The sequence below is a fragment of the Ictidomys tridecemlineatus genome, chromosome 5 (assembly GCF_052094955.1).
Source record: "Ictidomys tridecemlineatus isolate mIctTri1 chromosome 5, mIctTri1.hap1, whole genome shotgun sequence".
Taxonomy (NCBI): Eukaryota; Metazoa; Chordata; class Mammalia; order Rodentia; family Sciuridae; genus Ictidomys; species Ictidomys tridecemlineatus.
In genome coordinates this window covers 162,935,689-162,947,868 of record NC_135481.1, presented here as the reverse complement: position 1 = coordinate 162,947,868, position 12,180 = coordinate 162,935,689, and the positions used below count along the sequence as shown (strand labels likewise).

Below are 12,180 nucleotides of genomic sequence, written 5' to 3'. Positions count from 1 at the left end.
GCATAGCTGAAATAGAACACCCAAATCTAAAAGTTGTAAAAGTTAGAAGGGGGCCTTACTTAGCCTTGAATACCAGTCTTTTATTTTATTTGGCAAAATGCAGAAGTTATTGGAAATTTGTGAGCATTAGGGCATTGTAAAGCTAAAACATTTGTTATAATCCAAGTGTCAATTGGATGGGAGAAAGTTATAGTAATGTATGATTTGCCAATTTAGAGAATATTAATATAAAAAAGATACTTCTTATGACTATCTCTATGGGCCAGACCTGAATATGTTCCCAGATAAGTGTATAATTTATTCAAGTCCTATTATCTCCATGTTTTGGTTTCCTCATTTAGATTCTGCTCCTCTGTACTCTCAGGGCACCCTGCCCTGTCTCTACCATGACATTCATCTACTGATTTAATGTTTTTTTGTCTCACTGAATGTTGGATCCTCCATACTTAGCATAGTGTCTGCAATATGTTAAGCACTCAGAAAATATTTTAAGAGTGAGTGAATGAATAAATGTTTATGAATCTCTAAAACAAAGGAGCTGGACTTTAATCTTTATGGGTCCTTCCAGCTCAAGTATTATGAGGCAGTGAAATTGTTTTCAAAGTCCATTTTAGTAATTTGGCTCTCAATTGTCTCAATTGAATTCTCAATAGAGAATTCTAAAAAAAGTTTCATTCTGGGAAAACAGATTTGAACTTCTAAAAGAAAATACCATAGTCCCCAGAAGCAAATAAAACTGGGATTTCCTCCACCCTTCAATATTGTGTTCCCAGAAAGATCAAAAGTTGAATTTTTCTCACATACTGCTCCACTGTCATGGCTTTCTTGGAATTTCAATTATCTGTTCTTTTAAAATTTACTTGCCCTTAAAGGTGTTATCTTCCATTATGTAAAAATATACTAGATACCATGTCAAAGTTCCATGCAAGCAATTTTGATGGGTATATATGTGCCAATCTGAGTTCTTGATCTTAAAGAGTTTAGATCAGGTATTTTGTATCCATCCATCCATCCATCCTTCACATATTTACTGAACACCTATCATCATGTTTTAGTAATTCTAAGTTATACCTCTCCCCCTATCTCATTTTAATCAGGACACTTCTATCAATAGCATATTATAATTTATTTTGGAAGTTCTTTCTTTCTCAGTAGAACATAAAATAATGGTGTGTCTTACAATTGATGGTATCTTAGATTGAAAGATAATAAATTCTTATGTGGGCTGGGGATGTGGCTCAAGCAGTAGCACTTGCCTAGCATGCTCAGGGCACTGGGTTCGATCCTCAGCATCACATACAAATAAAACAAAGATTTGTGTCCACCAAAAACTGAAAAATAAATATTAAAAATGTTGCCTATGTTGACCACTCATAAGAAAGGTTTATTTAACCAAAGTGAGAAAAGTCAGGGAAAGGCAAGGTAACTATTTCCAGGTATTTTGATATCCAGTAACTTGGGCTTTGCACTTACAAAGAACCTTTAACTAATAATTTCTTTGGTGGACTAAAACAGCATACTGACTCAAGTGGTGGTTTGCAGGTGAAAAGGAACATATAATGTTTAGCATTTAAGCATCTTAAGTGCAGCAGTCACTATTCTAAGGACATAGTAAAAAAGACAAGAACGTTTATTGCATTGTGGGGACACAGATAATAATAAAAATCAGTACAACTCAAGGAGTTATTTGTGTTGTGAGGAAAATTAACAACTGTGGTAAGATAAGTGATAGAAAAATAGGTCAATCAAAATTTTCTCTAAGGAGATAAAACTTGAGGATGAGAATCCTGGCAAAGTTAAAAGCTGCCTTTCAGAAATGGAGTTTATACTTTTATCTTCCCTCTCCCCTATGATTCTCCCCTGCCCCTCCAAGTTGATTCTGGTGCAACTAAATTATGGGAACTTTGAAAACTGACCACAATACTTTGCTACTCTGCCCACTGAGAGAAGTCCACTTCTCTGACCATTCAATCTTGCTGGTTTTATGGCCGAAAGAATGTGGCAGAAGTGACATGTGATTTCTCATCTGAGGTGTCAGGAGACTTCTGCTCTTGGTTTTTTAGAAATTTTGACTGCCATGTAAAAAGCTAGGATCAGAAGGCTGGAGAAAGAAACCACTTGGAGAGAGGCCCTAGCCAATCTAGGTATAACAGATAAAACCAATATAAACCAGGTACCTCCAGCTAATACTCTAGATAACTGCAGATACGTGAGCAAGTTCAGCTAAGATTAGCCAAGCCTGGCACAGACCAGTATTGTTAAACCAAGTATAGCCCAAATCATTGACCTCTCCAGATCATGAATTAAGTAAATGACTGTTGTTTTAAGCCATCTAATTTTGGAAGTGTTTTTTTTTTTCATGCAGACTAAGATAACTGAAACATAAACCTCTGAGTCTTAAGGTTTGAGATTTTGACTGGAGCCTCCCATCAAGTTCAGATTTATTAGGTTGAGGAAAGTAGAAAAGACCAGCCTGAGTTGACTCAGAGAGTGACAGCCTGAGCCACTAGAATTGTTCTTGAATATAATTTGTCTTCTTGGGATGTCTGAATTGGAAGCAAGAAGCCCAACCCAAGATAAAGGAATCTATGAGCTCATATTATTCCTTCTTGTTTTTTAAACAGAGAAACAGATGATAGAGGATTCCTTTTGGGGGGCTTAGGTCTTAAGGATATAAAGTTTAACAGGAAGAGCATAGGTTTGGAATGCTTAAGGTCTGAGTTCAAATTCTGCATAAACAACCTTACATTCCAGCTGTGAGCCTTGAAGCAATTACCTCTACAGCTTCAGGTCCTCATTTGTAAAACATATAAGACATCCTCTGTGAAAAAGCCTTACTAAGCGCCTGGTGATGACCAGCTGCTGGGCTGTTGCCACTACAGCCCTGGAATCCTTCACTACTGGCCCTGGGCTTATACTTCACTCTCACCTGAGGTGGCTTCAGCTCGAATCTGGATGTTCTTGGTGGGTTAGGGTTGACTGGAAATATATAACTTTATAGGGTTTATTGTGCTGTACAAAATTGGTGTGGCATCCTTATGGTTGAGGTATGGGTGATTTGACACTCACAATTCATGTTTTTGGAAAATGAGGAACTCTTGCCAGTTATGCATCCTATGATTAACATGAGAAACTCATTGCAGGTTGAAATCTGATATTGGAGTAATATTATGAATTCAGAACTTTCCATCTAAGAAGCTAAAAGCTTACTTAAGATTAGAATTTTAGAAATCTGAAAACCTTCAATTGAACTATCTTGGAATTTAAATGCCAATTTAAATTGCTATGTATTGTATCACATTTATGAAATTAAATTTTAAATTTACCTGGTGCTTATTGTACCTTATATAAAATATAGTATCAAAGACATTCATAAAATACCAATATAAAGTGAAATGGAAAATAATAACAGATCCTTTTTTTATGTAACAGCCTTATAAAGAAGTAATTTTCATCACTTAGCCATTGAGATTATGTTGAATAGTTTGTGTTCCTTTGAGACAATGAGTGCATAGCTCCCATAAAAATCACAAGGGCTACAAAATCATCTTTTCAAAAGAATTCCAATGATTTTCCTAGGTCTTTGATATGATTAGGGCTTTGAAACCGTAATCATAATACAGACAAAACTTCTCCTGTACTCTGGCATCTTACTGAGGATGATCCTGTGCAGGTCAAGTTTATTTGCTTTTTTTTTTTCTCTACTCTAAATTCGAGTGGTTAATTAATCCTCTAACCTCATTAGGATAAGGTAAGTTTATGCAAAATGATTTAAAGGAGTTTTGCAAATTTATAGATGTTTAACGTATTTTTAATTATATTAAAAGTAGTAAGTCCTCGGATTAAACCAAAGAGGGATGAGTGTGGTCCTCAGGCTTTTCAGCAGGAACTTCCCTGGTGGACTTTCTGCAGAATTGCTAACCATAGCCCAACAGTTCTATTGTAGCATGGATACCTCCCCAGATGCTCCTCAGAAGTTCCTACCCCTTTGTACTTCAAAGCAGCTAGGAAAACACTCCCTGTGGTGAACTTTGTTCTTCCACAGAAGCTAGCAAGCAGATCTGACCAAGGAAACAGCAGGGTGCTTTCCTTAGCAATTCTTCCACCTTTCTTTCTTCCCCTTTGACTGTTGCACCAGCCTCCTTCATCACTATCTTCCCCACCCCATATGACTGAATTTTGAGATTGACTTACATAGTAATCCTGATCTAGACCTTTCCTCCCAATTAGATGTAATTGTCCAAGAGATACCTAGGAATAATGAATTTTAAAAATGATTTAGCAGTAATATTAATTTAGATAAAAGAAAACATTGGTGATTTTACTACAGCATGTTGATTCATTTTGATGCAGTAGACATGTTTTGAAAGAAGCAGGGAAACATTCCAGACTATATCTTATACTGGGTAATTGGTTGCTCTTGGGCATATGGCTTCCTCAGTGGCAGGAAGCCTGGTAGCTGGTGTACAGCAATGCCCAGACACATGAACCTAGGTTCCTTTATTCTTGGCTCGCAAAGGTCACACAAATGCTGTTCCATTCCCAGAGACAGAATGCTCCTGGATCCTTGTAGGAATTCATTTGTATTAAAACCAACATTGGATGGTGCTTTTTTTATTCTATAATTAAAATCTAGGGGTTTTTTTAAAATGAATTTTTCAGAAAGAAATGAAAAAAAATTTGCTATTACTATGGCAACTAGCTCTTCAATAGACCAAAAGAACTTCAAATGACAGGAGACAAAATAGGAGTAGGGCAAAGAGGGGAGGGTGTCTCTTTCCATTCCCATTCAGGATGGGGCATTGTTAACCCCCCTAGCATTCAGAGGAAACCAAGTCCCTCTCATTTGCATGTTCTAAGAATTCAGTCTCATATGTATACATTACTTGTATCTGAACATCTCCTCTTTCTGCCAAAAATTTATAGTATTGGTATATGTCCCAATCCAATATCTCACTGTTAGAACTCAGATTTTCAGGTCTCTCAGTTAGTCTCACTTTTTCCACTGGAATACCTTCACTTTTTTCCAAATTGTCAGCAACTGTGAATAGAAACAAGCCAGAGAACAGCTAGAAAACTCAGGCTGCAAGAGATAACAGTCAACTTAGAGGAAACAGTGTTAGGTTTATTCTGCTTAAATTGTACAGAAATCTGATTTTTTGACAGAGAGGAAAGATTCATGGGAAACAAAAATTTGCAGAATTTTATTTGGTTCAGAGAAATGTGAAAGAAACCTAATTTTTCTTTGCAATCCTGTAAATATTGTTAACATATATCAGATGCTCCTGAATATGTTGGCCAAGGGTGATCAAGCAAGAGATTTTAGAAGCAAATAACTGACCCCATCTATAACTCTGAAATAACTCTAGAAATCTAGGACTGAAATATAGAAATAATAACTTCTCCTTAATTATTTCTTACAGATAGTCTGAAAATAATATAAATGTGTTTGAATACACCTAACAAATTGTGCAATTCAAAATATATACACAGGGATACCCATTTTATTAAGCATATGAAATGATCTTGTTATAGACAGCATCTTGAATTTAAAAAGAGTTTTTTTCCTCTCTCTTTTCTCCGATCCCAATATTGCCAAAGGTATATATTTAGATGTCATTCTAATTACAGAAATCAACCAAATGGACTTCACATTATTCACTTCTTGGAAGACTTATATTTAAAAAACTCTATTATGTAAGCAACTTCAGTGATGTTGCAAGATGAAATGTCCCAAACAACTTTCAAAGTGATTCTAGAAACACAGCCTCATGCTCTATATTTTTTTTCTTTTTGTAGACAAAAGGGCAATAGAATAATTAGTACCTGAATTGTTCTCAAGTGCAGTGATAGATATCTCTAATGTATGCATCTTACATTCATTTCATTAAGAACTTTTAACAAGCCATTTCATATTTTAAATGTTAGATTTAGGGGAACTGCTTAATATTTATTAGTGCTACATTCAAATTCTTGGTTTAAGAAATGAACATCACAAGAACAAGACAAAAATATTTGGGGATTTATGTACTAACAAAAATAAAAGAGAAGCACAATCATTTAAACTTTTTGAAAAATATTAAGGGAACAGAAACTCCATACTGTATTACATGAATTGCATTATAGCAGATGTTAAAAGCATAGGTCTTTAATATTTTCATATGTTTATGTCAACTGGTATTTATTTATTAATTTAATTTTAATTCCTTGGCAAGTATGATTTGGTTTGTCGTTCATTTTTTTGTAGTGTTGGATACTGAACACAGGCTTTTATGCAAGCTAGGCAAAAACTCTATGAACCACTGAGCTACACCCCCCAGTCCCAAGTCTGTTTATCTTAAAATAAATTATTAAAATTACTCACTATAATCTGCCACTTTCTTGTAATGATTTAGGGCAACTTCACAATTCTGTAGAACATTGATTCCTGACAAATATCTGTACCCCTAAAACACAAGCATGTATATTCTTAATTAATGCTATCTTTATAATATACCTACTTTGGCTGGAGAATATTTCATTTACAAACCAAAATCATCTGGGACATCATGCTTCCTCCAGCACTTCCAAAAGTATAATATATCAGAGCCTAAAAATAATAAATAAAATAAAGTAAAAAATAAATAAATAAAATGAAAATATATTAGTTTTCTAAATTTGAAATTCAAACAAACCTTTGCTTTTTTACTTCTACCCATAATAAACCTTGAGCCATTTCAAAATAAATTCCAATTTTTCACTCTGTTTTATTGAGATGGTTACCATCTTTTGGGGAGTTATCAGGCTGAGGAGTCTGTGACAAGGGCAGTACATATGATATTTCATCATCCAAAAATCCCTATAAAGTAGATATTACCTACCTACATGGAAGAACCCAAAATATAAGACTTTAAGAAATTTAAGAATGCTTAATTTCTGTTGAGTGGTGCTTCCAACCATCACTCTACGTGGGCCCCTTTATTTAAAGAATAGATTCTATTCAATGCCTCTTTTAAAGAAATCAGTTTTGCTTTAGAAAAAAAATAACTTTACCTTGGCTTGATTATATTCCATTCCTATTCCATAAGAAGACAAAAATCCTAATGCCTAAAGTGAAAAAGAAAAAAAATGAAATTCAACAAATCAATTTATTTCACAATTCCATCTATATTGATAAGGCACACTTAAAACACCTGCTCCATAAGAGCATAAGTTGTAATATTTTTTTCTTATTCCATAACAAAGTGTAAGACTATAAGATTTTGGAAAAGGTCACAGTACTGAGAGGATTGTATAATATATGTGAATATAAGTTAATTCTTACTGCACTTTAGAAAAGATCATGATAATCAAACATTATAAACCAGTGGTCTTGCCCTGTGCAGTAGCACATACCTATAATCCAGCAGCTGGGGCAGCTGAAGCAGGAGGATCACAGGTTCAGAGCCAACCTCAGCAACTTGGCAAGACTCTGAGCAACTTAGCAAGACGCTGCCTCAAAATAAAATATAAAAGCCGGCGCAGTAGCACACGCTTGTAATCCCAGCAGTTCAGTTTAGGAGGCTGAGACATGAGAATCATGAGTTCAAAGCCAGCCTCTGCAAAGGTGAGGAACTAAATAACTCAGTGAGACCCTGTCTCTATTAAATAAAGACAAAATAGAGTTGGGGATGTGGGTCAGTGGTCAAGTGTCCCTGAGTTCAATATCCAGTACCAAAAAATAAAATAAAATAAAATATAAAAAAAGGGGCTGGGGAGGGGCTGGAGCTGGGGCTCAGCAGTAGCGCACTTGCCTGGTGTGAGTGAGGCACTGGCTTTGATTCCCAGCACTACTTGTAAATAAATAAAATAAAAGTCTATCAACAGCTAAAAAAAATACATATTTTTTCAAATATTTTTTAGATATATGGACCTTTATTTTACTCATTTATTTATATGTGGTGCTGAGAATTGAACCCAGTGCCTCACACATGCTACAAGTGCTCTACACTGAGTCACAGCCTCAGCCCCTAAAAAAAATATTAATAAAAAAAAAAGGGCTGGGATGTGGCTCAGTGGTTAAGTGCCCCTGGGTTCAATCCCTGGTACTGTGGAAAAATAAAACCACAGCAGTGTCTTTATGTGTTTTTCTTTCCTGGAAATGAGGTTTTTTTTTTCTTTCAGTATTTTAAGAATTGAATTTGGATATTTATAATTCATATTTTAAAATAAAATGTGATTGATATAAAATATTAAAACAGTAAGAAGCATATTGATTAAAAAGTGAAAGTCCAGTCACAGAGCAAAATGGAAGAATAGGAAGCCCCAGATTGCGTCCCACAAGAGACACATAATATATGATTCAAAAGCCTTTCTGAGAACTTCAGAACCCAGTTAAGAAGTCATCCAGCATCAGGATGGAGCACTAAACTGAGAAGGGATCTGTAAGTCTAGGATAGATGGTTTCCAACTTGCGATGATCTAGCCTATGTATGATTTTTCAGCTTTACACTTGTATAAAGCAATATACAAGTGTAAAGCTATACTTCAAATTTTGAATTTTGGCCCTTTCCTTGGCTAGTAATATAGGACATAATACTTCTCTTGGTATGGTGGACTGAACAGTAGCAGTGAGCTACACCTCCCAGTCGGTCATGTGATCATGGAAGTAAACAACCAATCTTCTATGAATACTGTGTTTCTGACCTATGATGTTGGCAGGTGATGTGTATTAAATGAGTTTTCAACTTACAGTGGATTTATTGGGATGTACTATCTCTCAAATTCATTTCTTCCAGTACCTTTCTGCTGTGAGCTACCTGAACTAGTACAAATCTCCAGGCTTGTTCTCCTCCTATCCATTCTTCAACTATCACTTACTATAACCACTTTCCATCTACCATTATCAAGCCCACATTTATATTTTTTCATCCAAGTTCTTGAGAATGTCATGTGAGACTTTGTCAAATGTCTAAAATCAAGATGCATCAAGATCTAATAAATCAATCAGTAAAAAATGAACAATTTCTTGAACTTTTTATGCAATTTCTAGGATAAAGAAATTTGTTACTTTTGAAATTAGGAAATTGACTGAGAGTTCACTTTCCAAAAGGATAATAGCTCTAATATGTATGAATCATTTATATAAATATGCTGAAAATTAAAAATATCTTCTATGATTTTGCAAATTCCTCTTTAGTCTTAAAGATTCTCTTTTTAGGAAAGTTAATCATAAAGGCTATTACAAATGGCAAGCATCTGCAATCCTTTTACTCCTTTAACCGTTGCAATATATGTTTTAAAATGGCTAAATTGGTTCTTTTTAAGGACATCTCTAGCCAATATTAGATTTTTAAATTTTTCTTGCAACTCTTTTTTATTTTGCTCAATTTAGAATCTCGTTCAGTTATTCAGAAACTTTGACAGTAAACAAATATTCTGACCTTTATATAAGAAAATGAAGGTACAGTTCTATTCAGTAAGCTTGTATTTTAAGATACTTTCACCAATAGTGTATCTTTTTGTGCATAGCCTATCACACAATTTGGTCTGATCCCCCTGGGAAAATATGTGACCTCATGAAGTTGTAAAGAGGGATTGTGTGGAGTTACAATTCCACTGTGACTGGGGAGGGGGGTGTTCCTCTGTATAAAGCTCACTCTAAAAAATAGGGTTTAAAACCATAATAACCATAATAACCAAACCTTGGTTATACTTACTCTTCAATAGAAAAATAACACTGAATGATTTTGAACTAATTCTATGAAGGACTCAACTTTCATTTCATTTTATTTTTTTATGTTGCTTAAAGCATGCCAGAGAAGTAGAGGAAATCAAAAGATGTGAACTGTAAAGTAGTAAAATATACTGCTCATTGTCAGCATTTATCCTAGTTCTCTACACTTGGGGATTGTTACCTCACAACTTCACAATCACCAGTTTTTAGTAGTCAGTAATTCAGAGGTAAGGGTGAGATGAAATAAGATGGATTGTTGAATGATTAAATCTTAATCCAGTAGAGAGAAAGGTCTGAGTCGAAAGGGAAGTTACAAAATAGTGATGACAGCAAGGACACTTGCAGTGGTTTTAAAAGGTCAAGCTCTGCAAATTGAACTGTTCATAAGACTTGACTATGAACTCGACCATTGTGGCATGGTTTCTAAGGAACTGTTTCAGTAGTTGGGATTTAAATGTAGAGTTGTGTGTAAAGGATATTTTATTGTACTTCTAAACAAATTACTCAGGTTCCATAATAATAATTTGAAAATTAAATATTCCTTCTTTTACCTTTTTATAGTAGAAATTACTAAAGGAAAAAAAACTTAGACAATGTTCCTTTAATTACTGTATGAGGCTTGAAAGCACCTGTGATCATTAGTTTTTGCTCAAATCGCATACCAAAGAAAAGCATGAATAAACCCTAATGAGAAACTCAGATACTGTCTGTTCTCTTAATAGAAAAGGAACATAAACATCCAGGAGGAATGTCCTATACAGGTAATCCTAGAATTATCAAACTGATCACTAGATTGATACTAAAGTGACCTTTTTTCATTAGCAGCATAGTGCTACTAACTGTAGTCCTTCCACGAAACACTTCAAGAAGTGCCAGGCTCAGAAAAGTATTTTTTTAAATAAGAAAATAATAGTCATGCATAATACTACCACTTAGTGATCATCATCATGAACTTAAATGTTAAGAGTAATAAAATGTGAATTATCCATTTCTTGATTCCTAAAGCAAAGAGGTTTTAGTTTTCTGTTTGGAAAATTAACGAATTTCCTGTTGAGCACAGTTCATCAATATGAAGGGACCAGAGAGTTTCTAATTCTGGAGTAAAAATAAATAACTTATCTACCTCTAGCCTTTTAAGACACAATATCTTGGGACATCCACTAGGATCTGACTGAAAAATCTCAATTTCCATTATTTTCATGAAGATTATTAATTACTAATCCTCATCATTATAGATCCTTTGAAAACCAATACAAGGACTGTCTTTATAACTTTAATTACTTTTGTTGCTCTTATCAGGATTTCCTTCAGTTTATTTGGATTTTTACTAGGTGAATGAAAAGAAATAAGTATGCCTCTTTTCCTCATTTAGCTTCCCTTTGTACAATAGCCTGAAATTGCATTGTCCCTATCCCCTCAATGCCACTTTCCAATATAAATTCTTATCTTTTTTTGGTTTTGTTTTTCTTCATTAATTTGTGTCTGTACTAGATCTCTGACACTCCAGGCTCCTCTTGTTATTATATTTCAGTATTACTGACTTCTCTTTACCTACTTTCCGTTTCCCATGAGAGCTGGTAGTTTTTCTCTCTCCCTACCTCTACCATTCCCTTCCTCCCTCTCTATCCCTCCCCCCTCATTCTTTTTCATTATCATTCTGTCATATTCCAGTTTCTTAAGCCATGTTTTTATTGCAACATGGTTCTCACAGTTCCCAGAAATACTTTCAGCAGTGCAGGCAAGATTCCTATATCAGATTGGCATAAATAGTAGAAGTAGTCCCATTTCAGAGTTGTAATCAATATGGATGGCCTGTATCCAGCTTGATCAAGCCATCAGTCATCAAATTAAGCATTGCTTGTGGCACAAAATCTCTTTAAGTAGTTGTTCTTTGTACAAAATAAATAAATAAATAAATAAATAAAGTGCAAGAGGACTTGCTATTGGAAACAGATTTTCCTATAGTGATGAAGAAATGGTAGTCAAAATATGGACTCAAAGCCACATTAGAATTAGAATTGAATACAACTGTTGTGCTGAAGCAGGGTCCTGAAATCTTCCTGATCATGGAGAGTTTTGGATGAAGAGCATCTGAGTGAGGAATAAGGGTGTCCACGTCAGGGAGGGCAGAAGAGGGACTTGGTAGAGGCTTCTTACAATATTGTATTTCAGCATTTCAGCAAACAGTGGGGCTGAATTTTGCACATAGGATATTTTGGATCATAAACTTTTTCTTCTGACCCTATCCTCCTTGAGACCATACACACATATACTAGACCAATGTCCCCATTTTACAGATGAGGAAATTGAGACTCAGAAAAGATAAGTCATGAGGAGCCAGTGTTGGAACTGAGATGCAAAGGACTGACTAACCCCAAAGATTAAACTGTTGAGACTAAAATTGTTTTACAACAGTATTCATTAATATTTAGTTCTTACAGCAACCTTGTGAAATATTATGGATATTATTATCAATCCCTTTTTTT

The 12,180-nt window shown here is 34.8% G+C and overlaps 1 protein-coding gene across 1 annotated transcript in view; it reads right to left on the bottom strand.

The window, feature by feature from the left end:
• The window catches only part of Sel1l2 (SEL1L2 adaptor subunit of SYVN1 ubiquitin ligase), a 63,389-nt gene that overhangs the window by 27,728 nt on the left and 23,481 nt on the right, over positions 1 to 12,180 (bottom strand). Inside the window, exons 5-9 of the mRNA XM_078049072.1 lie at positions 7,033 to 7,086; positions 6,530 to 6,589; positions 6,365 to 6,446; positions 4,887 to 5,041; positions 4,195 to 4,251 (exon numbers count right to left, since the gene is read on the bottom strand). Of these exons, the coding sequence (XP_077905198.1) occupies positions 4,195 to 4,251; positions 4,887 to 5,041; positions 6,365 to 6,446; positions 6,530 to 6,589; positions 7,033 to 7,086 (408 nt within the window). The remainder of the gene's footprint in view (positions 1 to 4,194; positions 4,252 to 4,886; positions 5,042 to 6,364; positions 6,447 to 6,529; positions 6,590 to 7,032; positions 7,087 to 12,180) is intronic.